This window comes from Anopheles merus, chromosome 3L (assembly GCF_017562075.2).
Source record: "Anopheles merus strain MAF chromosome 3L, AmerM5.1, whole genome shotgun sequence".
Classification (NCBI taxonomy): Eukaryota; Metazoa; Arthropoda; class Insecta; order Diptera; family Culicidae; genus Anopheles; species Anopheles merus.
Window position 1 is genome coordinate 19,138,168 of NC_054085.1, and position 25,288 is coordinate 19,163,455.

Genomic DNA, 25,288 nt, shown 5'->3' on the forward strand with positions numbered 1-25,288 from the left:
GTATGAACTTTTCGATCGATTTTGACTTCACACTTCACGGCGCGACTTGGCTAGTCTACTTGGCGGTTTGTTTAGGCGCACGGTGAAAATTTACCCCTACAAGTATGCAAAATGCATTGCAAATGTGTCTTAGCACATCCTTTAAAACACCTAAATGTTCCAATTAGCCAAGAATTGCTAAAACATTTAAGAAATTTGGTTGTTTTTTTAATTGCATCTAAACCTTTGAGCCGGTCTCATGGTACAGTCGTCAACTCGTACGACTTAACAACATGCCCGTCATGGGTTCAAGCCCCAAATAGACCGTGCCGCCATACGTAGGACTGACTATCCTGCTATGGGGGGAAATCAATAAGTCACTGAAAGCCAACCCCACAAGTGTGTTGGCAGGCCTTGACCGGCATCGGTTGTTGAGCCAAAGAAGAAGAAGAAGAAACCTTTTCTACTTTGAAACAAGCATCCATATCGTATTTAAAATTCCACGTGACCATATCCATTTCAAACGCACGCTAACCAAATCTCTACATAGCTTATTAATCCATTTCGATCAAAAGTGCAAGCGCGAACAAGCTGCCTCCCATGAGGTTCAATGAGCAGCCACAACACAAGCGATTAGCTTGTTCTACATTCCCCACTATAGCACTGTATTGCATGCGTGCTGACTCATTAGCACCAGACCACTTCCGGCATTGATTGTGTCGTCTGCGGTGCAAAACTGTGTTTCTTCTGCCGTCGAACATCATCATATTAGACAACGATCTGTCGGAGCTATTCAAGCGACATGAACATCCAAACGATCGCGTTGCAGTAGCTAATAAAATGGCCCTGTCATTGCAGGCTTAAAAATGCAACAGCAGCAAGTGTTCCAATGCATTTGAACTCGAGGAAACAGATCGCGGAGGGGGGTTGAGAGAGGGTCATTGGAAGCTTCTAAGCATCACCTTCCCGTCCCGTCGAGTTCTATGAGTATTTGCTTGCATCGTGTCGTCTCTGTTGACAGTGTCCAATTTTTTGGGTGTAGTCTTATCTTATCATACCCCCCGACTACAAAACAAAACTAGGACACAGAAAGGGGGGCAGGAGGGAGAAGAGCAAAATAAACACCAAACGACGAACGCATTCAAAGCAAAATACTTCGTTTACTGAGTAAAAAAGAAAAAAAGATATATTGAACTGTAGTTAAAGTTAAATGATCGGCTACAGTGCTTATCACGAGATTTGCTGTTTTTCACAATTTTATTTAGGAAATATAATTACCCACTCCATTGCATCTTGTTCGTTGGAATCGAAAGCACAACAAACGTTTCAAAATCACTCACTACACAAACGGTATTGAAACGATAATTCCAACGTAACATATGTATGTTTTTTATCAGATTTACAACCCCGGTTACATCGAGTGCTTAGGGAACCAACCACCACCACCACGACTACCACCATAATGTACCGACAACCGATGATTATACTGATATTGATAAAAAATGGCACTCAACTGGCACTCGCAACACACACACACACACACACACGCGCATGTTTACGTGCAAGTTGCTTTGACAAAACCCTTTTTGCGCCCCAATCGAGGGAGTCACACCGGGAGTGGCCCAGAGCTCGGCCGGCAAAGCGGCAAACCAGGACGAACCCGAACCCGAGCCCAGTACTGATTAGAACGTCGGCCGAGCTGGCTGCATGGTAGAGGCGCGCCTGGGCTGATGTGAAAGATCCGCGTACCGAGCACGTGACGACGAAGTGCCGTTTTGCCGCTGCGATCGTTAAACCAAAGCGCGGGAGAGTTTGGTGCCGTGAAAACAGTGTGTAAGTTTGGCGACACGATCCGCGCTGATAGTGAATGTGAATATGGGAGAGGTGGACAGTGTGCTGTGGAAGAGAAATGCGCCTCCAGCCTTATTTGTATAGTTTTAGCTTAAAAAAGACCCTGTAAAAACCACTTCCGTTGCTTCTTTTCAAATGAAGTGCGTAGTTGGAGGCAATTAACGCCGTACGCGTACTGGAAGCGCAGTGTAAACATCCTCAACGGTGCATCCATTCACCATGCGGGGGCATAGATCTGACGCCGTCTGCGTACTTATTGATTGTTACACTCCACAAAACCGACTTCCTTGAAACCAGCGGTTGAATCCACTTGAGTGGCGACTTTTTTTCTTCTATTACTCCGATTCCCTCAAACGACCATTCTTCTTCTAGTGCATCTTTCAAATGTACGCATCTTTGCGCCCGGCGTTCATGAGTCGTCACAAATGAATGTGGTGGTGGTGGCGGAAACAAAAAATATCTATTGAACGAAATTTTGATAAGGAAACTGAGCAGTGAAGTCAGCTTCCCCACCCCCCTTCGCACGGTTGCTAATCTATGGACGCATTCCTCACGTATGCCATCGAATAGTTCTCACCCTCCGGCGTTGTGCGGGATGTGCGTGTGACATAACCGTGGTTTGCCGGGGTTTAAAAGGAACAGTTGTCACGGGAAAGAGATGTTTGTCTATTTATTTTATTATTTTTATATAAAGTCATTACATAGATGTAAGCTAACTAAAGTTGCCTAAAGATATAGACTAGGACTAAAACCAACGATATGCCAACGTGATAGACCGTGGGCTCTGTAGTAACGACACCACAGGACACGGCTCCTATCAATGCACGGGAAAGACGTACAGTGTACAGTGTTATCAGAATCTTCATTGACATCATGTTGCGAAATTGATTTTAATGGATTTAAATCCATACAGGGTTTTCCACCGGTTCTCATAGTTGTGGGACACTTCCTTGCCTTTTTCCTATAGGAAATACACTTTATACAATTGGAAAATGGTTACCTGTTCAGATAGGCTCCTCCTCCTTCCTATTGGAGTCATACAAGCATGCTATGGAGGCCAATTCCCATCACATACAGTTGATTTCCCAGTAAGAAAGGAACAAGGAAGTGTCCCACAACTCCTGGAAAACCCCATTCATTGTACATATCTGTTAGATCTCTTTCCCGTTACTAAAGAATAAAAGTATGAAAATTTAGCATTCACCAAAAAAAAAGGTAACAACAATCGCGTACCTCTTTGTTTGTGCCCCATTTTACGGCAAACCGCGCAAAATCGATATTTCGAATCAATCGATCGGCCACTTAGGACTCCGCAGCAGGTTCCGGAATTATGATTTATGTAAACAAAGTCGGTCAATGTAAGAATGACGGTCAGGCAATGATCGTTGAATTGTAAAAATGTAATTTAAAAAACCCATCATTGCCACCCTCAGCATGGGCATGGAATTTTTTTTTTCTTTTTCTTTTGAAAAGCTACATTTTGAAGCAAAAGGCAACATTTCCCAAACATTTGTAAAGCAAGCGACACCATGTTAGGCTCGATCGAGCAGTTTGCACTCAATACCGTCATTCTTCAGAAACCCGAAAAAAAGATAACAGGTATGATGAGTTAGACACACATAACCATCCCTTAATCTCCGCTGCCCGGGGTGTGTGACTGTACTGTACCAAGGCGACAACACTTTATCGCAACACCAACAGCCGGAGCAACGGGGTGAAAAGATCGCACCCGCGATAGATTGGTGTGCGCACAAGAACAAGCGAAAAACATCGATCGGTGGTGGGTTCGGTGGTTGTGTAATAATCAGCATTTAGGGCATGTGTTAGATAACGATAAAAAAGGGATTTCAACGACAAGCACACACACACACACACGCGCACGCACGCCTGGTTTTTTATCAATAGGAGAGAGATATGACGGTGGTGACGATATTGTGAAGGGAAAAAACTTCAAACGATGCAATGTCGGCTTAGCAAGAGGAAGCATTAGGTGTCTTTAGGGTACAAAATATAAAATTATTATAAATCCCTTAAACAATTTTTTTTAACAAATTAAACTCGGAAGACGCTTAGAATCGTTCATTAATTGAAACGTCCTTTCTGTAGCTGCCTTCATCTCCACCTGCAGTACAGAACCGCTATCTCAACCATGGGCAAACCGGAACAACCGCTGATCGTGCGGTACAAAAACCAGTGGTACGATCTGACAGAGTTTGCCCACAAGCATCCGGGCGGGAAAAATTCGCTCACCGGCCTGCACGAGAAGGACATGGCGGAGCGGTTCGATCGGGCACCGGGCCACTCCCAGGCCGCCAAATACTTGATGAAGGAGTACCAAATTAAGCACGAACCCAAACAGCAGCAACAGAACGGACACTCTCTACCGAACGGTACCAAAGCGACCGTGAACGGGGCAACGCTGCGGAATGGGACGAAAGCGACCGGCAACGGATTACACACCGCCAAACCGCACGGCGAGGGAAATACCACGGCAGTGACGGCGAACGGTGATGTAGCGCACCTTACCGACGACAGTATGGAGGTACGTCATCCTAGTGAAGGGGTTGTTGTAGTAAAGCAAGTGTACAACAACTATTACACCCCCCCCCCCCCACCTCATTCCACCGTTTCCTTATCGCGAATAGTACCTATAAACGCACAGCAAACACACTCGCTCACACACACCGAATTGTATTGCCGGTTATTTCAATCGTCATCATCATCATCATTTCCTATCGTATCACCAACACCGTCATGGTCATGAAATAAGCAGTCGTTTGATGATTCACAGGCTGCCCAAGTTCACGCGATTCTCACACTGGCCGTACTGCCCATATCCTTATCTTGCGCGCAGCTTGATAAGAAACGTGCGCTGGTGGGGTTGAGGTGATTTCGTAATCCCCACGCCTATCTAACAAAACCGTTTCTCTTCCCTCCCTTCTCTTCCCTTTCCCCCTTAACCAGTACTTGGTTGACTGGAGTAAACCGATGCTGCTTCAAATCTACCGGCTGGGCGACAAATACGCCGAATGGGTGAACAAACCCGTCGATCGCGAGCTGCGCCTGTTCGGTCCGACCTGGGTGGAAAACCTTACCCGCACGCCCTGGTGGATAGTGCCCGCCTTCTGGATACCGGCCATCCTGTACCTGATCGTGCGGCACGGTGCACAGCAGGTGGCCACCGGCCGGGGGTTTGCCAGCGCGAGCGAATCGTTCCGTACGGTCGAGCTTTACCTGCATCTAGCGCTCGGTGCGTTCGCGTGGACGCTGCTCGAGTACTCGCTCCACCGGTGGGTATTCCATCTCGACCCGAAGGGCAACCGGGTGCTGCAGACGTTTCACTTTCTGATACACGGCCAGCACCACAAGGTGCCGTTCGATCCGCACCGGCTAGTGTTTCCGGTACCGCCGGCCCTGCTGCTGACCAGCCTGTTCTACCAGCCGCTGTACTATGCATTCCCCTATCCGCGGCTAACGCTTGCCGGTGGACTGATCGGTAAGTGGGTTTTGTTTTGTTTTGTTGTGGCTGAAATGAAGAGAGAAGAGGAATGGTTTTAGTAGCGCTACACATTCGTTTACCACCCGCAGGTTATCTCATATACGATATGATCCACTACTATCTACACTATGGCAGCCCAGCCGGGGGCCATCTGTATCACATGAAGCGATACCATTACTCCCATCACTTTGTCCATCACGATCAAGGTAAGTCTTTATATAAACGGGAGAGGAAAGAGAACGAATAAATTAGTAGATGTTTTACATTATTCTTAATATCTCTCCATTACCTCTCTAGGTTACGGTATTAGCAGCGACTTCTGGGACAAACTGTTCGGTACGCGCATCATGCTGCGAAAGTTAAAGTATCTACTGAAGTGGTAAAACTGTGCCAGCAATCAATTCCTTCTTTCGGGTCGTTCAATTCCTATGGGATGGTGGTGCAAAACACTACTAAACTGGGCTGTTTCTTTTTTACTATTTAATAATAAAAATTAAGCAACTTTCATTCGCTTTCTCGTTTCGGAAAGGGACTGAGCAAGCGAGAAGCGTCAAAGGAGTTTGCATTATAATTTAAAGTTGTAGTTTTATTACACTTTAATGTACCCGATTCAGTTTGTTTTGTTTTCTTATATAGCTACGGATTGCATTCTTACTTGTTTTTTTTCCTGCTTAAGTACGAAAAGTGTGTCTCACAGATACTTTTTTGTTTGTTGTAAAGAAACGTAAAATATAATTGCAGTTTCGGCAGCATGCGCTGCTACGTCCGCTCCAAAGCTGCGGGAATAGTGGTCCAATGAATTGAATTGATTTTAAGTTGATATTTCTTTAATACACAAGTTGAATTATGAATGGATCAATGGAGGACGTGGATAATTTCCAGTTTTAAAATAGCTTACAGCCAAATTACACACTTTTAAAAACCAATTTCGTCATTTCCTGTTATCCATGTAAGTTAAAGAAGTCTACTTTGTTAAGAAAAAACAATTTTAAGCAAAAGGGAATTTCATCACACTAAATGCCTTCACATTTCAGCTTGCAATTTGTAATTAAAAAAACATCAAACTAAAACCAAAACCCATTCATTTGACCACTTTTCTCAACACAAAGAGCGGAGAAATAAAAGCTTTGAGGAAGGAAAATAGTGAATAAATAAAATATTACTCTAAATTTTAAAGTAAACAATATAAATAGCGAATCACATCACTATGAGAGCTGCTGGCGATACAGCAGAGAAAATGCAAATGCTACTAAGAATGCAATGCATATTGCCAATCCCGCTAAGTTGTTAAAGATTTTCTAAATACAATCGTACGATCCTCGTTTCATCTGCCATCACGGTTGCATACCCATACACAGGTATGCATATTCGATACGGCAATTAAGTAGTGAATGTTCAGCTTGCTTTTTGGTTTCACTATGCTCAACAGCCCTAATTAGCAGCAGCAGCAGCAGCCGTCCACTAGTAATCTGCACTAACACATAAATAAAGCTCTTCTCCGCTGCTGCTGCTGCTGCTGCTGCAATCGCACGCTGCAACTAGCTGTTGTCCACTTTGGACGTTTTCTGCGTGAGCTGTCGAAGCTGGGGGAAGGAGCTTTTGGTTTGCGTCGGGTAGAGGCGTATCGCCAGCTGGATGAACGGTTCGTACAGCGAGGCCCGCTCCATCGCGTTCACCGTGTAGTGCTTGATGCGCTCCCGGGCGCACCAATTGTTGGCGCGGTTGAGATTAGACTCAATTAGATCGTTGTTGCTGATTTGGCTGCCGTTGCTGGTGCTGTGGTACTGGTTCCCGTTGGGGGACTGCGGTACGGTACCGGTCGGCGCACCGTTGCCCGCCGACCGCGGATGCCGTGAGTGCATGTTGGCTATCACAATAATTATCATCTGTGCGGAGGAAGAAAATAGTTGATTTTAACAGAACGTTTGCCGTCAAACCCGGCTCGCACGTACCTCCTTCTTATCCTTGTACTTGTCGATATCACTTTTAATACCGGCCAGCAGATCCAGGCTGGCCGGGTCGCTCGGATCGTACACCAGCACGAAGGCGTCGGCAAACAGGAGATAGTGGCGGGGCAGCTGCACATTCCCCTGCAGCCCGGCCGTGTCGTAAATGCGCAGCATGTCCCTACTGCCCTTCCCAGTGTCCACGCTGGCCACGTACGTGTCTTCGATCGTGCTGTGCAGCTCCTAGTGGGTTGTGTTGTGATGCCAGTTCCGTAACGGTACCACGCAACGGTAGTTTAATTAGCATTGCCGGAAGTGCCGCCATCGATCATCGCCCGTACTTACCGAATCGAACGTAACGTGGCCGTAGATGAGCTGCTCCAGCATTGCCGTCTTTCCAACGCCCTTGCCGCCGCATAGTACCACTTTGCCAATTTTTGTAATTTTCGACGTGAGCATATCCGTGCCTTATCGGCGGTTGCCCATGTACCCTTGCCGCTATTATCAGCAACCGCAACACTCAAACACACACACACGTACACCCTTTTCGGGGGAGAAATGCACTACCGTTTGCTAACCGTAGAGGGGTCTAATTGCTTCTTCTCATAGCTGTGCCCCGTTTGCAGAAGTCACTGGACGACCCCCTTTGTGAAGCGAATGCGAAGCGAAAGCGAAGCGCCTGCGACGAAGGGTAAGTTATCGTGTGAATCCGCAGCACAAACAACGGGATTGTTTACGCTTCAGCACTGGGGGCGATGACATCGAGCTGTCAAACCCATATTTGACGCTGGTCGCTGTCAGATTACGCACAGTGTGCGCGCAGTTCGAGGAAAAAACGCATACTTGAGCAGTTTTAACCCTGTTGGTGGGTACCACAAAAAAGGTACAACATGCCAGAATTGAAAAATGCCGAAAATAATTTCATTCAGATGCTTCAGACGATGCTCTAGAGAATTCTTAAATTAATAGTTAAACTGAAGTACCACAGATAAGGAGCTCTAAGCTATTTTGGACTATGAAGATGTTGCGGCTACATATGTTCAAATTTATGCACACAAATCAATTTATTTCGTCCATGCGATTTGGCAAAAAATATTCTTGCTACATTGGAATTGATCCAGGCCTCAGCTTTCTTTTAACAGTTGAAGCATTCTAAAAAGCAAGGTTTAAACAATCCGAAAGGTTTCACTAGGCATACCCCAAATAGCCAAAATTGCTTACGCAGCTAATTTTAGCATGCTAAAGATCGCTACTTGAATTCGGCTTTTGCATTAGATAAACAGAATCAAAGTTCCAGGTGGGTCTTTCATACAGTGCTTAAGCAGCTTCCTTCCCAAGCGCCACAGATTAAGCTTAAACGACTGGAAAATCAAATATCCATAGAAAAAACTGAAAGCTTCATAGCTTCATTGGTTTGCTCAATAGATGACATATTACAACTAATCATTATATTGCTGTCATTTTCTTGCAATGTGTTTCGACAAGTTGCATCTTATCATGATCTATATAGCCTTCTAACTTTATGAGCAAAAATCTATATGAATGATCGTGTGGTCATATACATGGGTATCAACACAATCGACCATTATTCAAATCTCACTTGCTTCAGTGCTGGTGGTTTCCGTTGGAGTTTAGTATTTAAACAATCGTATCGCAGTTCTAGTTCTAGCGATGCATAACTTCATTGCGAAACCATACAACAGTACAGAAAAAAAGAGAAAGCTCTCCTCCAAGCGAGGAAGCTCTACTGGTTGGGTATCCCACAAACAAATGGCGCTACCAGCTTTTTGCTATTTTTAGAATGCATGAGTCATTTGCCGTCTGCTAAACGCAGTCTTTTTATATTCCTTTTAGGGTGAGAGCTTGAGTCGTTTAGAACCCGTTTAGTGGTCGTTAGTGGATTTGTAGCACTTGGGAAAGCGAGCGAAAGGCACTTAGGGAAAGGCACTCAAAGCGGGGAAAGCTTAACTGGCTTTGTTGGCTAAGCGAGGAAAGCTTAACCAACAGTTGCCGCCATTAACTTTTTTGATATTTGTACAATGCATCAGTCGTTTTCCGTCTCCTAAACGAAGTCTTTTTTCATTCCGTTTGGGTTGATAGTTTGATAGAGAGTTTGAGTGGTCGTTTAGGATTTGTGGCACATGAGTTATTATATTTTACATATTTTAAAAAAATTAGAAATAGATTTAACACTAACACCATTTTTAGAATTAATCGCTTACTAATATACATTAACATAGACGAGAAATTTCATGATCTCTATTTATTGTATTCCTCCTCCAAATTCAGAATCTCGCAATTTTTGTTTCATCTCGTACATCTTTCGTTTTGATTGGGAAACGTATAAAACAATAAACCTGTATTTTTTTTTTTTTGCCTAATTGTATCTTCTATTTGAAAATACAGGCGGTCCTCGAGATACACGGCTAATGGGGACCAAAAACGGCCGCAAAACACCGCGTATCTCGAATTTCCGCGTAAGTCGAATCTCGTGATTTCCAGCTTAAATATCACTAATTTTCATGTAGTTTTGCAAGTAGGGGGCGGTTTTAGGCACTCATTTAATTATTTGATATAATTCTGATTGAATTTAGCAGTTTTAAACCATTTGAAATAGTTTTCAACATCTAACTAGACCCGAGCTATTTACAGAAGTCACAAAAGTAAATATTTACACAAAAAAGTCGAAATATCTCGCTAAAAATGAGCCAAAGTTAAAAAAAATACTAATACTAATAAGATAACTACACTGTTTTTCGAGTCAGTTTCTGATGTGAACGGCATTATTCAACAATCGCCTGAACTTTTTTCAACAGCCCAGGTGTCACAAACTGTTGAAAAACATATTGAAAGTTGATATAATGGTGTAAACATTGAAAAGTAAGCCGGAAAACAGTGTAAGATAAAATATATGTAAAAAAAATTATTCACCTGGAATAGAGCAAGCTTGTTGCTGTGTATGCATACCTCCTCTCGTTTACCTTTTCTTCCTTTTCATCCACTAAATTCTCATCAAAAACAAACGCACACCAAATGCACACTCCCACTGTGCGGTCACCCGCGTTCGCCCGAAAACACCGACACCGGAAGCGGCCCGGCTGCGTTTTCCCCTCGCTCGACGTACAGAAACGCACACTCACCGGCCACACCGCGGCCCGCGTACACGACGAAAACGCATACTGTGCGGCTGTCAAACTCTGCCCCTCTTGCGAACACCACACGTTCGTGCCGCGTGAATCGTGCCGTCTCGCTCGCGCACCGCACCGATGTGCTTCCGCAACTAACGCCATCGTTGGAGCGATCTTCTTTTGTCCGTGACCATTTTGATCACACATGTGAGTAGCGACATTCTGCCGGAGTGCGTACCGGAAAAGTGTGTAAAAACTGCTGGAAAACGGGCGCCGGTGGCACGAAACGGTTCGGTTTGCGGCGTGGAATACGGGTGTGCTAAGTTTTTCGGGCCCGGGTCGCTGGCTGGCTGGAGAAATTAGAGTGATAATTCCGTACGCCCGCTCGCCCCCTTACATTTGCACGTCGCCGTCGTGTCGGTGGCGATGTGTGATGGTGGTGGTGGTGGTGGTGCTCCCGCTCTCTAGTGGTGTCGCGGTCGTCGCTGGTGGTGATGATGGTGGTGGAAGAAGCGGTGCCCGTGGCTCTAGAGGCAACACGGCGGCCCATATCCGAAGAGGAGAGCTGTGGACAAAAAACGGTGTCCGAAATGGGACGGAAAAGCGGAAACGCGCGATGAAATGACGTGAAAGAAGCTCCTGTGCGCCACGAAAGAACAGGAAGAACAAGAACGGTCACACCGCTGTGGAAGAACCCCCGATGGCAGAGGGGGTTTGTGCAAGTTATTGGTAGTAAAATGCGAATTTATTTGCAGCTTATGTGTGTGTGCGTGTGAGAAGAGCACACACACGCTCACACGCACACACATGGTCAAAGAAGCTGTCGAGAACACCACCGGATGTGTCTGTTCGCGCTCTGGGTGCGGTGCAGCTACGGTCGATGTAGGGCTTTCACCATGTCTGAAGAGTTTTCTGTAAATGTACCCACAACACTGGGTACAGAATTGGAACAACGGAACCCACGGGGAGGAGGGGGCGCCTGTCCCCAAGAAGGATGGATTTTTTGCCCCACCAACCGCAGCATGGAACCTTCCACACCCCTACGCACCAGTAAGAATGCTGGAAGGATTTGGCACAGACTGGCTGTATTTGTATCGTGCCTTTCGATAACATATCCCTTCAGGCGGACATTGTGCAAAAATTGCACATGCACACACACACACACACACACACACACACACACACACTTCCGACCGCAAATTGTGTTGGTCGGGTATGTCTACTTGGATGGTAGAAGCTGTCATTAATACGACTTGCTGCAATCGTTTTGTTCTCTTGGTGCACCCACAGATGTTTGTACACATGCTTTTAGCGAAGAGTCTAAGGGAGTCCAAGGGCTCGTTGGATATCAACAAAGCCCAAAGAGGGGCAGAGTGATTGCCGATTCGGTTGGAGGCCGCGTGTCTCGCAGCTGAAACTGTAAAATCGTGCTATCAAGGTGGGAGGGGTAAGTGCAATCACAAACACACACACTAACACTGTTGAATGATTTCATTTTCCTGCCTAAGCTTAGCACATTCGCAAGCTTAGCTATGGATGTAAGAAAAAAAAACCATAAACATTCTCTATCCTCCCCCACTCGGGCGACTTGAAGGTGTGAAGACACGTTTCCTGTGTTAATTGAAATTTTCCACCAATTTGGCAGAGACTGTAAGGAATTGCACACGCTATACTTGCTGCCCCAAAAAAAGGGGAGCGCGAGGAAGTGTGTGGTGTGATAAGGGGCACATTTCCACTTGTCCGCTACTGTCTTGAGAAGCAATAGGGAAGGCTAGGGAAAGCTCCAGGTGTCAACAGTTGACGTGGCTACTATTGCTGCTGCTGCTGCTGCTATGCTGCATGTCATCAAGCGTGGAGCCGGCCGGAATGCCGCAACATAGCAAAATGGCAAGTGGTGGTGGTGGTGGTGGTAGTGATATAGGCAGTGAGCAGTGAGCTGTGCGTGCGCGCCCGTGCATGTGTGCGTGTGATGAGGGGTCATTGGTGTGCCTGTGTCGGTGAATGTATGAGTGCGCGCGCGGAATGACGAATGCACAGACGGAAAGTGGTGTGTGGTGCGCGAGAAACGCAGCAGCGGCGGCGGCGGCGACGGCCGCCGCAAGGAAGTGCAGAAAACGTGTGCCGAATTTTGAGCACAATTCGGAGGAATGATTGCTCCCTTTTTATACACGTCCTTATAGCACATGATTTCATTACGGAGGAAAAAAATAGTTTCTAATTTGCAAAAAAATCTCCGGGAAATTGCAAGAAAATACGTACATTGGAATTAGACGTGCACGGAAGTGGGATGGTGATGTTGCAAAGAAGCAGCTTGCTTAGCCTACCTTTTTCCAATTGATTTCCAACCCACACGGTGGCGCGGTGTCTGTCTCTTTCTCTCTCTCTTTCGCTCCCACGTGTGCTGCTTGCGAACCGTTCGTTCCGTAACGGGCAGAGAGCGGTTCCTGTTGGCGCTCTCATTCTCTCCCTCACTCTCTTTCTTTCTACCTGCAACGCGGTAGGCGCAGGGCGTTTACATGCTTTCTCGAGACGGCGACGATGTGCTCGAGCAGCAGCCGTGCGGGCCTGCTGCCAGGTTACAGCAGCGGTCGATGTGTCGGCAAATGTTCTTCTTCTTCCACAACATCACCACCACCATCATCATCAGCGCCGGTGTGGCTTAAAAAACCCGGCAAACCGCCGCCAAAGCGGAGGGTAAAGATCCGCATTTGACTTGCCGTTTTCACTGTTGTGTCTTCTCCTTTTTGCCTTCTTTTCGCCGGCTTGTGTAGAGTGAGCGAATCATCATCATCACACACACACAATCACAATTTCCAGTAAGAAAAGGTCTTACTATTAAGAAGTTTTTTTCATAGAAGGATGAAATTCAGATTCAGTCTTGGATATTAGGACAAATCATATTATCATCAACTTTAAACAGTTGAAGGTCTTGATGGAATATTCTACATATTGTAATGTTTCAATTTATCTAAAAAGCGTGTGCGTGTGTGTGATCACAAACTAGAACAAAACGTTTACACGTCGATCGAAGTGAGAGTCAAACTTTCGTTCTATTGTACCCATCTTACCCCGATTTGTGTCGAACACGGGCAAACCGGGGGCGACACGGCTCTATTTTTAGGTTATGTTGAATGGGTGCGATGTTCCGACTTCTCGATATCTCTTCTATAAAAGCAATATCGCTGCTCTGCCCACCATCACCACCACCACCACCACCACCGCTAACCAACCGACCCATCCCATCCAATTACAAAACGAACGAAAAAGAGCTTTCTCTTCTGTTCTCATGTACTGCACTATGTTCTTTTTCAGCAACCTTTTGCTCCCAATCGGCGATAGAGGGCTTCTGACTGATCAAATCGTCGTCACCTTGGAAACGAATACAGTTGCGTACTGTGTGATGCATAGGTGACACAGCACGCGGTGCGTAATGCTTAATCGCACGTGTTACGAGTCAAATTCGGTTCCTAGTTGCTACTCTACGAGTTCTGAAGATTCTTGTATTGTTCGATCCCGAGATGTCTGCAAAGTCAATTTAGATCAAAAGGCCACTGAGCATAATTCTTCGGACAAAAATGGACAAAATCGTGCAAATTGGATAAAGAAAATCGGGTTGGATTGCCACCCCACCTTGGAAAAGGATCAGTTTTATCAACAGTAGCAACGAGTGTGAACGCCTCAGCTTTTCATCCGCTGACGTCTCTCTTGCACCAGCCGATAAGTAATCAGCATAAAACACACCATTCGTTACCAATCGGTTACTGATAAGACGAGGCAACAACACACATACACACACACAGAACCGTCTTTTAAATGAGAAGTACTCAACGGTGTGGTGTTGGGTTGTTAAAAACCGAAAACGTGTCAGCTCACATGTGGAACCTGGAGCACGTCACGAAAAGTAAGAGAAGGATGGAACGTACGGTTAATTCATATTTTGTACGTTATTAGTCGTTTTTGTAGAGACTGTACGTATCTAAACGAACATGTTAATGTTACGGATTGATTTTGTATGATTCGTAACACGATTGTTTTCCATGTCGACCCTAAAGCACGTGTTTTAATGTGACAAATATCATACCGGGGGCTTAAGCCTTAAGTATGATGAAATATTGATTGCTCCGGGGCATAGCATCATAGCAAGTCAATAGCGCGCATTTATCATGATGCAATAAAGTCATACACATGATAATCTGCCTATTTTATCGTACCATAATTGCGCGGTGTGTTGTTGTTGTGCGTAGCCGGCGCATTTTTCAATTCGGGAGTGGTGTCATCTTCCCCATTCTCTAAAGCCATGCTTGTGTGTGCAGCTCGGTGTAGCTCACACACTTTAGGGCCGCCGGGTGCATTGATGCGAATTTGGTGCAAAAAAGGTTAGAACAAACCGCCGATTTGGCCTTGACGTGTGCGCGCTCTAATCGTTGCAGTCACTGCCACTGGGAAGAGGAAGAAGCACGGGATCGAAAATTTGCAACGGATTATTGATTTCGTACACCACCCAACCACGTATTCAGAAGTGCGATGGTGCGTCCCTAGACACATGTTTGTCTTGTTAGGGGGAGGGAGTCGTCGTCGTAAACTTCCTTCCCCGGTCGGAAGATTGTTCTCCAGGGGGGAAGCTTCTAGGTGTACCATCTATCGCCAGCGAGAACAGTACACATTTGGTTGTCCTATTGTGAACGTTGCTGGTCCAACAACACCAGGCGTTCGTTGCCGTTCGCGATCGTGTATTCCACAGAATCCGCAAACCGAATCGTTACTTTTTTCTTAAGCATTTAAGAAGGAGCTCGTGCCACCCGTCGGTAAACCCAGCTGCTGTATCCTTCGGTCCGCTTGGATCGAGGTTCTATCTATGTGTGGCACTATTACAATTATTAATAATGATGTAATTTTCTCCTTATCTTTTCTCAAAACACAGCGTAAGCAAGATCTTTTACAGATCCGTCAGATTAACCGTGCATATACAACAGCATTGTTTGTATATCCAGTCATCTGGAGGAACGGAGGATCTCTGCCTACAACAACCCACCCCGTCGTCATCGTCCTTGGGAGGATAGTGCCGCGGCAGCAGCAATCGGAAGAACTCTGCTTCGTTTTTAGCGCCAACCCCCCCGTTGTGCTCTTTTCTCTCTCTCTCTCTGTGTGCGAGCGTTTGATCGTTCCCCCAAAACCTCAATCAAAATGACTGAAATGGAGGACACTCACTTCGAAACCGCCGACTCCGGCGCGTCCCAGACGTTCCCGATGCAGTGTTCCGCGCTGCGCAAAAATGGTCACGTGATGCTGAAGGGACGGCCCTGCAAGATTGTGGAAATGTCCACTTCCAAGACTGGCAAGCACGGTCACGCCAAGGTCCACATGGTCGGAATCGACATCTTCACCGGCAAGAAGTATGTACTACCCGGGCTCTTCTTTTTCCATAACAGCCGTTCTTAACCGCTTAAACATTCACCCCACTGTCCCCTAGGTATGAAGATATCTGCCCGTCAACACACAACATGGACGTCCCGAATGTAAAGCGCGAGGACTACCAGCTGACCGACATTGACGATGGCTTCCTGGTGCTGATGAGCGACAACGGCGACCTGCGTGAAGATCTGAAGATCCCGGACGGTGAATTGGGTACCCAGCTGCGCTCGGAATTCGATTCCGGCAAAGAGATTGTCGTAAGTATTTGTGTGATAGACGTAGACAGAAAGCGAGTGAGAGTTGCCTCCGTCTCGCCCAGTGTGCTGATGAAACTAATCGTTCCATCCTTTTACTTTCCCCCCAGTGCACTGTCTTGAAATCATGTGGCGAAGAGACTGTGATTGCCATTAAAAACAACACCTCAGGTGATAAAAACTAATACTTCGTTGCCTGTCTAAACAACAACCACAACAACAAACACAACAACAGCAGCAGCAGCAGCAGCCACAGCAGTAAAAAAGCAGTAAACGACGGTACCAGAATCAGCCGTAGCAGCAGCAGCAGCATCAGTAGGCGCCGGCCACACATATTACAGCACTTTCTTATACCACCATCACCACAACAACAACAGCAACTACTACTACAACTCCTCCTGTTGCCCCAAGCAGCAAGAAGAGCAACAGCATTCACCACCACCAGCAGCTAGAATATATAAAGATAAAGAAGAAGGAAAAAACACAAACAAACAAACAAAAAACACATTAGAAATACCATCTCGTCTCTGAGGTTTAAAAAAAAGAACAATAAAGGAAAAGTTGTTAAACCGACAAATAACAAACACAGGAAAAGAAAAGAAAAAATCAGCAAAATAACAAGGAAGAAAACAAAAAGGCACAGGAAAAGAAATTGCGAAACAGATGTGTGAAACAATGCGGTAGCAGCAATAACATCAACAAGCAGAAGAAGAACAACAACAGCAAAATGCATGATGGCACAAGCAGAACACCAGCAACACATCCCAGCCAGTCCGCTCCCCCGTCACCACCACCCATGTGTGCTGTGCACCTGGGGGTTTGAAAAGGAAAAAAAAACAAAACATAGTTATATAACATCGTTTCTATATTAAATGGGGGAAAAAATGGCGACATTAACAACCACCAACAACACAACTACGACGGATTATAGCCTTTTTCTCCTGAGAGAAACTAGAGAACCACTCTTTCGTTGAGCGCGCCGAAATTACTACTTTTCCGCCCGTGCGGTTGTGGTCTTCTTTTTACCGTTTTTGAAGACGAATGTCGTCGCGTGTGGATTAATATCGAGAGAAAGAGAGAGAGAGAGTGAGTGAGCAAAAGGATTCTTTTACCATCCAACTAGCGGAGGAGCGAACGCGGCTGAAGAAGAAGATGTATAATCCTCAGAAAATGGAGATCCCTTGCCGCGGGGGCGTACAATTTGGTGCAAACACGACGATAATCGATACCATTATTGCATTTTTTTTTTGTTAGTTTGTTTGTTTTTTCAAACTCTAGAGCAGAAAGATAGAGACAGAGAAGAGAGGAAGAACACGTTGTATTTGAAACTGAGAAATGAGGAAGAAAATACAATCCCCCCACTCCGTTTTCCACAGAGAATGCGTTTGCCGCCTCACCATACATACACTTACACACACACACACATTTATGTTTTGAACAAGGAAAGAAGCTTCGCTGTTTGTAGTTTGCAGAAAGAACCGTGTTGGGAAAGGACAGGATCATACGGATTATCATGGTGGTGGGGTGGGGGTGAAGGGAAGGGTCACTTTAAGCTGCACAGTGCTGGTACACACCGAATGTGCAAGATCGATCTCTTTGCTGTCGTTCGCAATAGCTGAAGCTTTTGAGAGTGGGTGGTGGTGGTAGTAGGTGGACGCGGAAGTGTAGTATTGTGCCTCAGAGTATGATCAAGCATCTTCCTCTCACTATTCGGCGTTTTGCTTGTTGTTCTTGCAAATCGTGTGGCGACAAGAATACTAATCACAAATAGAGCATTAGGTGGTGGGGGGGGGATGTAGCAACTTACTTCGAGTCGATGTGACATGAAATCCTAATAATCAATCAAGAGAGAGAGGGAGGGATTGCTTTTCCACTTTTTTGCCCACTTATGTTCGTTCCGTTTGGTTTGTTTTTCTCACCCCAAAAAATATAATCTTCCTCTCGTCTAACGCTACCTTGTAACGTAGTTTGAATTAAGTGGCTATATACAATCATTTTTGAAGTAAGATCGTTTTTTTTCCATAACACGTTCATCACCAAACGATCGTTTCAGCGTGCACGTTCAAACATCTTCGATCCATGCAAGTGTGAGTGGGTGTGTGTGTGCGTGTGTATGGTGTCGTATTCGGTTGATCTAGTTCAGTAGAGTTGTAAGAGAGATCAAGCAAATTGTTTAAAAAAGGGGGAAGATGTAATACAAGAACAAACTACCTTCCCACTGCAAGGAATGTAGCAAACAATAGGAAAACGAAATAGGAATAACGATCATTATACTACTGTGTGTTCAACAGTGATCGACAGAATAGAAAACACAGCCACACACACACACACACACAGAAAAGAAAAGAAGGCAACAAATACAGGCCGAAGTGAGGTGTAGAGACAGTGAAAAGGTAACACTCAGAACAGCAAAAATACACTCCAAAACACACAAAAAAGCATTAATATCGAACATTACTCCAGCCAGAGATGCGCGCACTATTGTTTGTTATTGCGGAACAATTAAATTGGAGCAAAACTGAAAACACAAAACATACTAACGGAAAAAATATGGAACAAATAAAATGAAATAAAAGAGAACTAAAAGTGAGAAGAAAAAACAAAACAAGAAAAACACGCAACGCCTCTCCCTGAAAATTTGAACAGAAAACGAAAAACGAAATAAGAGAAACTTCTGCCCTCCTTTTCTTCCTCCCCTGCCATTGGAAGTGTTCGTTTGTGGATGATGATGATTTAACAAAAAAAAAATGATAAGAAAAAACACCAGCAAAAATAAATCGGATTGTTCCGGACAGGAGAAGGAAAGTCGACTAAGGACTGAAGTGTGGCAATGGACAAATAGTTTTTTTTTTCTTGAACATCTTTTCTCAAACACTACTGTTGGGCCTAGTGTTGGTTTGGTGGGCTGCCTATTTGAACTATAAATCCTCCAACGGTAAGAACACTCGCAGAAGAAGAAAAAAGACCCCAAAAATTGCAGAATGATGGGGGAGAATCCTTTCAGTAAGGTTCATCCGTGTTTTTTGTTTGTCGTGAGAGTAAAAAAAAATAAATAAAAGAGAAATAACTGTATAAGAAATGCAAATTGAAGGCACTTCAACTTGAATGCACCAGCTGCGCGTTTGTCGGGCATTTTGGGAAAGAAAAAAGATTCACGGTTATTTAGGGCATCGCAAGAATGCTGCAATGTATGTTACATGGTCTCCGTAGGTTCGGTGCTTGTATTAAGAATATATCCTTTTGCCACGTCTGCGTAAAGCAATCTTTCGAAAATGAGTTCAGCAAACCCAGTTGCGTTGCGCGAGAGATGGCTTTGGCAAATCATATTTTGTTTGAACCGAAATTATATTTCTCTTGCAAAAGGAGCGAAAAACGAGGAAATGAAATGAAATTATTTTACAGAGAAAAAAAAACAACACACAAAATAGGGTGAGATTCGAACGAGGGGAACGAAAACACATGAATCAAAGATTAAATTATCGTAAAACAGAAACAAAACACAAAAAACATACTTTAAACATACATCACGAAACACACAACATAATAGGATAAAAAGTATAACAAATGAAAGGAAAAAAAAACATAAAATATGAAGCAACAAAAAAAAAACCTGATTGTGTGCTAGGAATAAAACAAAATAATACGATGAATGTCAGGTGAAGAAAGTATGAAAGCAACACACGCGGCGGAGACAAGGGGTTTATGTGTGTAGGAGAAAGTGACAATGAGAAAACGTGCTGTTTAGAGGTGCGCTTGGTTTATGCTAGACATGGGATGGGAGGGATGGGGAAAGGGGGTTGTGGATAGGAAAATTCAAAACGAAATAAAAAAAAACGAACTATATCTATGAAGCAGCGGCAGAAAGGATTAAAGCAAAAAGAAAAAAAGAAAATCCCAAACACGGAAAACGGAACGGTAGATAGGGTGAGAAATTATAAGAATGGGTGCCGCCGATGCAACAACCCAGAGGGTCGGAAGGATTTAAAGGAAGACAGAAAAAGATTTGCGATGCGAAATAAAATGCGACCCAACTGGTTGGAGGATTGGAATGTCCGAGCGGCCTAGCGCTGGCCGAAGACTATAGGAAAGTGAATAAAATAAATGCTAAAAATATATATGTATATGAATATAAAATGAATAGAGAGCGGGAAAACAAAAAAGGGAAATAGGCAAAAAAAACATATAAAAGAGAATGGTTTGCTTTCGATTCACTCCCAGATAGGTTAATGACTTTTTTGTATTTTTATTTTGTGTGTATTATTTCTTACAAAATGCACTCACACATACACACGTATACGGAAGCAAATCAATAAAACTAGAACTTAATTTTTTCAAAAACTATAATTTCCAAAACATTGCCACTCCACACTTATTTGTTTTAAAAGTCACAGCTGATGCATTTAATACAATAGCAACAAAGACAAAGAAAACAGATAAAAAAAACTCTAAAAAAAGAAAACTATCTAAAAAATTGGAAAACAATTGGGGCATGAAAACAAACAAAACACAACAATAATTGTAACCGGTAAAGAGAGGAGAACGAAAAGAAAAAAAGGAACAGACAAGAAAAAAGAATGAAAAAAGTGAACACAAAATACTACCGAAATTGAAGGCAAGCAGCAAAATCGCCCTCATATTTGTCCCCTCCCACCCCCCCAACTCCCCTCTGTCATGCCCCTCCACAGAAGGTAACATAAAAAAAACATAAAAATGTGGTAGAAAATACAGGAGCAAAATATAGAATTTGTAAAAGATTTAATCAATATCCAAAACTAGCCAAAAAACCAATTGGACAACAAAGCAAAACACAAAAACGCACATATAAGTGTGAAAAATAAATACAAAAAAGGGCAAACCGGCTTACTATTGGGATAAAATATTGAAAACAAAAACAAACGAGTAGAAAAAAGGAACGAATTGGATCAAAAAAGTGCATTTGCGCAGCGAAAGAAGTGAAAGAGTCGGAGCTGAAAAGAGACAAGAAGCTTAAAGCATCAGAAATCCTATACCCCTCCCCAGAGCTCAACGCATAGGAACGGCGAGAATTAGTAAATGGAAAGGAAAATGTTATACAAACAAACAAAAAAACTATAATAAAGAAAAGAGAGGAACACAGGGGAATCGAGCAAGTGGTCGAAGAAATGGAAAGGATTTAATGCGAAAAAGGAAAAAGAAAGGCCGAGAGAGCGTTAAGATGAAATCAATCAAGCCAGCCAAAAAACAGCTCAGATCGCAACAGGCGGGGGACAGGTGAAACAACCCCCACGTTGCAGCACTCACAAACCGATCACACTAAAAACTATCGCGTGGCGGAAACGGAAAGCGAAACGCAAATCCCCGATGAGTATAGAACGACAAAAAAATAACCTGAAACATATTAAAGGAAAAAAAAATCGAGAAAAAAGTACGCAAGAAACGAAGACACAACACAAAAGGGATAAAAATAAACCAAATCGCTCTCAAAACGACCAACAGCAACGTGCGTTTTGGCCCCCATTTTTTCGCTTACTACTCACCAAATGCGTTTTCCGTAGACACATGCACTACTTTTTTATACACATTTTACATCACTTTTAAACGATTTATTCTTTTCTTCTGATCTCTGCACAGCGTCGCTCTTAAAAATCGCACTCAATCTTCGTATCCGTCGCCAGCAGCTCATCGGCCTGCTTGATGCGTTCCTGTAGCAACTGCACCTGCTCCTCCGGTAGGCTGTTGCTGTTGGCCGAACTGCTACCCCGTGCCAGAAAGTGATGCATAAACAGCCGGATCCCATCCTTGAATGCCTTCAGCTTGAAGCTAGCCGAGATGCGACTAAACACCTGCAGACACTTGTTCTCGTCCTCCATCAGCAACAGTCCCAGCATGATCTGGCGCATCAGCCGCAAGTTCACCTTATCGATCTCAGCCAGGTCGACCACCTTGAGGCAGGACAGGGCCAACCCCCCTTCCCCGATGAGGTGCGTAATGAAGCGGGCCAAATTGCGAACCTGCTGCTGCTGCAGCGAATGGATCTCCTTCAGCCGATCCCACAGCGCGTACTGGATCGCTAGCTGGTAGCGCCGGTCGTAGTCGCAAAACTTTTGCGCCAGCACACTGTAGTACGGGTTGTAGTCCTTCTCCGCCAGCGCGCAGTGTATGATGACGGACACGAGAATGCGCAGATCTTTGATCGCTAGCCGCAGCAGCTTCTCGAACGCGTCCAGATAGTCCTCGGCGCTCATGATGATGCAGAACGCGTTGCGCCGATCGTCCGTATTCATGCGCTGCTGGCGGGCGAGCTCGAGCAGCTGCTCGCTGTACTGGGCTTCCCCTGAGGAGGTGGAGGTGGTCGCTTTTCCGCCGGTGTTTGGCCCCGCATCTTTGGTCCCGAGCCAGGCCGACCCGACCAGCCACCATTTGCCGCGCTCCGGTATCTTTACGATGTCCTCGATGCCGATGTTGAGCGACGATACGTACTTGCCGTTGTTGATCATGCCCTTGAGCAGCTTGCGAAAGTGTTCCACCAGCGTCGGATCGTACTGGGGTATCTTGCTCATGTTGTTGTTTTTCACCGCCAACAGTATTTCCAGCATGTACTTAACACGTGGACTGGGGGAAAAGAAAGAAGAGAGTTTATTTGTTGGTTTAAATCCTTTTCATATTCCTCAACAAGTCGCCTACTCCGCTGCGTTCACCATGGCAACCATCTACTTACTCATTCTTCAGCTTGTCCGGCGCGTTCGCAGCCTTCTTCTGTATCGCAATGATCAACTCCTTCAGCGCCAGTGGGTCGTCCTTGCGCAGAATAAACCCAACCGTACGCAGCACCAGCAGGATGCACTCCACCGCCTTCTCGTTGAAGCACTCGATCAACTTCTGCATCACCTCGTGCACGATCTTGCACTTGACGATGTCGAACGTGTACAGGTGGCACATCAGCTGCACACAGTTGTCCAGCTGCTTTGCCTCGTTCGGCGTCGTCTCGATCTCGCCCAGCAGCTCCAGGAACCGGCCAACGATCGTTTCGAGAAACTGTGAGCCCACCTCGCCACCCACGTTGGCGTGCAGTATGGCCACCAGCAGCATATGCTCCAGCACCATCCGCTCGGGCGTCAGCGTGGGCACGACCGTTGCCTCCAGTATGAGCGCCGTGAGCGTGCTGTTCATGTCGTGCCGTGCGTTCTGCATGTACAGATTGTCCAGCGTGATGGAGATGCGGTGCACGTTCGATTCGGCCAACCGGTTAATCTGTCCCTTGAGCGTGCGCTGGAGACGCTGCAGCCGCTCCTGCTGCTTCGGATCGGTTGCGTTCCCTTTGGCGGTTGCTTCCGCCTCCAGTTTGGCGCGCATGTGCGGGGGAACGTATTTGCCACCGGTGGCGCCGGCACTGTTATTGTCTTCCTTGATTATATTGCCCGCTTTGTCGCGCTTACGGCCGTAGATGTCTTCCCAGGTGCCGTCGTCTTTTTTGGCGGAGGATTTGCTGCCCTCTTCACCGTCGGACGGATCGTCCGAGCCAGATTCATCATCGAACAGGTCGTCTAGCCCATCGTCTTCATCGTCGAAATCTTCCTCCTCGTCGTCGTACTCCGGTTCCTCTTCCGAGTCCGACGATGCTTTCCGCTTGCCGGTTGCCTTTTTCTTCGTTTCTTTTCCATTTTTCGACCGCTTTTCTTTGCTGGGTTTTAGCAACACGAAGCGTCCTGCACCATTTCCATCCTCTTTCTCGTCACTGTTGTTATCCCGTTTGGTCTTTTTGCTCTTCTTTTCATTGCCATTTTTTTGTTTTGTCCCTTTCCTCGGCTCGAACTCTTCACCAAGCTCTGCTTCACTATCTTTATCCGAATACGCATCATCATCATCGAAATCATCAAATTCGTCCTCTTCGGAAATGCTTTCCGCCTTCTTTCGCTTCTTGCCCACCTTCTCTTTGGCAGCAAATTTTACTCGCTTTCCATTATTCTCCTCTTCCCGCTCCTCATCCGATTCTAGCTCGTCGTCCTCCTCCTCGTCCGAATCGTACAGCTCATCGTTTTCCGAATAATCCGACTCGCCACCGTTTTCATCCGCCTCCTCCTCCTCCTGCTCCATCTCCGAATCGTACTCACCCAAATCGTCGTCCATATCGTCCAGCCCAAAGTACTTCTCCTCAATCTTCTTCAACTTTTCCACCCTTTTCCGCTCGTTAGGCGATAGCTTTTCTTTACGTTTTTTGGTCCGCTTCGACGGCTCGCCACTATCTTCCTTCGGCACATCGTTCAGCTTGCCACCGACGGCTTGCTTCAAATCCTCCACAAACTCATCGCCCGAGTTTTCCTCCAGCTCAGCCGCCTCCTTAGCCGCTTCGTACATTTTCCGTATGCTCTCATCGGTGCACAGTTCCAGCGCGTAGTCCAACCCATCGTTGAAGCTTTTCGGTATACCTTCCTTGTTCCGGCGGCGGTTGATTTTCAACAGCTTTTCATACTTTTCAATCACACGATCGTCCTCCTCGTTCGCCGCCTCCAGCTGCTTGATGCGGTTCGATTTGAGACCCTCTTCATACCGGTGCAACTCCATCATTTCCTTCTCCCGCTCCACTTCCATCTGGCTCGTGTAGGGTTTCGACACGGGCTGGTTCTTGCTGCCCTTTGCCATGCTCTTCCCACTGTCCTCCTCATCGCTAAAGTCGTCCGACGGGATCTCTTCATCATCGTCAAACACCTCCGACTCGTCGTCGCCATCCGACTGCTGATCGTGTGCAAACTTGCCACCGTGCTGCCTTTGGCTTCGGCCGCCTCCTCCCCCCTGCCCCTGCCGTTCCTTCCGGCTGCGGTTGTGGTAGTTGAAGCGGTTCAGCTTCTTCTGCTGGCGCTTTTCCTTGCGCAAATCTTTGCGCGTTTTCACCGCCGGCGCTTTGCTGCTTTTGCGCCCATTTCGGCCCCCCTGGCGAACGTTTTTCTGCGGACGGTTATGGCTGGAACGTGTAAGGACGCAAAGTAATATTATTAGGCACATGGAGAAGTAAGGAAACAACACAACACACTTACCGAACCTTCATCGCGTTCAGGGTTTAACTGAAATTACCACGCAAACACCATCAATAGCACGTTTTTGCGAAAAGGGAACCAAGAGGAAAATGTGTTTCCAATTTTACGAATAACAACAACATTCACCGGTATATGACAGTTTACCGCACGTGGATTAATGCCAAGGTGGTTGTTGTTGAGGTAGCTTTTGAATTGTCTCCATCAACAT

At 45.6% G+C, this 25,288-nt stretch overlaps 4 protein-coding genes across 6 annotated transcripts; 2 read left to right on the forward strand and 2 right to left on the reverse strand.

Moving 5' to 3' along the window:
• The first annotated feature begins 1,584 nt into the window (after positions 1–1,584).
• On the forward strand, positions 1,585–5,906 carry LOC121600581 (dihydroceramide fatty acyl 2-hydroxylase FAH2). The gene is made up of 5 exons (XM_041929291.1): positions 1,585–1,812; positions 3,937–4,372; positions 4,795–5,326; positions 5,419–5,535; positions 5,627–5,906. The coding sequence occupies exons 2-5, from the start codon at positions 3,980–3,982 to the stop codon at positions 5,710–5,712; spliced, it is 1,128 nt and encodes a 375-aa protein (XP_041785225.1). The 5' UTR covers positions 1,585–1,812; positions 3,937–3,979; the 3' UTR covers positions 5,713–5,906.
• Positions 5,270–25,222, reverse strand: LOC121600580 (nucleolar MIF4G domain-containing protein 1 homolog). Of its 2 annotated transcripts, none has more exons than XM_041929289.1 (4): positions 25,081–25,222; positions 22,767–25,007; positions 21,586–22,660; positions 5,270–5,356 (listed from the first exon to the last, which is right to left on the reverse strand). In XM_041929289.1, exons 1-3 carry the CDS (start codon positions 25,089–25,091, stop codon positions 21,688–21,690), a joined length of 3,225 nt encoding a protein of 1,074 aa, XP_041785223.1. In that variant the 5' UTR covers positions 25,092–25,222; the 3' UTR covers positions 5,270–5,356; positions 21,586–21,687. The 2 variants fall into 2 exon arrangements, with proteins under 2 accessions (XP_041785223.1, XP_041785224.1); XM_041929290.1 differs by lacking the exon at positions 5,270–5,356 and adding an exon at positions 10,604–10,968.
• Positions 5,272–8,074, reverse strand: LOC121600582 (NF-kappa-B inhibitor-interacting Ras-like protein). The gene is made up of 4 exons (XM_041929292.1): positions 7,621–8,074; positions 7,282–7,518; positions 5,985–7,215; positions 5,272–5,356 (listed from the first exon to the last, which is right to left on the reverse strand). Exons 1-3 carry the CDS (start codon positions 7,732–7,734, stop codon positions 6,868–6,870), a joined length of 699 nt encoding a protein of 232 aa, XP_041785226.1. The 5' UTR covers positions 7,735–8,074; the 3' UTR covers positions 5,272–5,356; positions 5,985–6,867.
• Positions 10,514–17,449, forward strand: LOC121600583 (eukaryotic translation initiation factor 5A). 2 transcript variants are annotated; one of them, XM_041929293.1, is made up of 4 exons: positions 10,514–10,610; positions 15,325–15,796; positions 15,874–16,072; positions 16,180–17,449. In XM_041929293.1, exons 2-4 carry the CDS (start codon positions 15,588–15,590, stop codon positions 16,252–16,254), a joined length of 483 nt encoding a protein of 160 aa, XP_041785227.1. In that variant the 5' UTR covers positions 10,514–10,610; positions 15,325–15,587; the 3' UTR covers positions 16,255–17,449. The 2 variants fall into 2 exon arrangements, with proteins under 2 accessions (XP_041785227.1, XP_041785228.1); XM_041929294.1 differs by having other exon boundaries at positions 10,556–10,648.
• Positions 25,223–25,288: the final 66 nt, after the last annotated feature.

Excerpts from the sequence above, each read along its gene's own strand:
- LOC121600583 (XM_041929293.1), top strand. The coding sequence starts at position 15,588 with ATGACTGAAATGGAGGACACTCACTTCGAAACCGCCGACTCCGGCGCG. Across the intron at positions 15,797-15,873 it reads GACATCTTCACCGGCAAGAA|GTATGAAGATATCTGCCCGT; the intron begins GTATGTACTACC and ends ACTGTCCCCTAG. Across the intron at positions 16,073-16,179 it reads ATTCCGGCAAAGAGATTGTC|TGCACTGTCTTGAAATCATG; the intron begins GTAAGTATTTGT and ends CTTTCCCCCCAG.
- LOC121600580 (XM_041929289.1), bottom strand. Across the intron at positions 22,661-22,766 it reads CCGGACAAGCTGAAGAATGA|TCCACGTGTTAAGTACATGC; the intron begins GTAAGTAGATGG and ends CTTTTCCCCCAG.
- LOC121600582 (XM_041929292.1), bottom strand. The coding sequence starts at position 7,734 with ATGCTCACGTCGAAAATTACAAAAATTGGCAAAGTGGTACTATGCGGC. Across the intron at positions 7,519-7,620 it reads GCCACGTTACGTTCGATTCG|GAGCTGCACAGCACGATCGA; the intron begins GTAAGTACGGGC and ends ACAACCCACTAG. Across the intron at positions 7,216-7,281 it reads AGTACAAGGATAAGAAGGAG|ATGATAATTATTGTGATAGC; the intron begins GTACGTGCGAGC and ends TCCTCCGCACAG.
- LOC121600581 (XM_041929291.1), top strand. The coding sequence starts at position 3,980 with ATGGGCAAACCGGAACAACCGCTGATCGTGCGGTACAAAAACCAGTGG. Across the intron at positions 5,327-5,418 it reads GCTTGCCGGTGGACTGATCG|GTTATCTCATATACGATATG; the intron begins GTAAGTGGGTTT and ends TACCACCCGCAG. Across the intron at positions 5,536-5,626 it reads CTTTGTCCATCACGATCAAG|GTTACGGTATTAGCAGCGAC; the intron begins GTAAGTCTTTAT and ends TTACCTCTCTAG.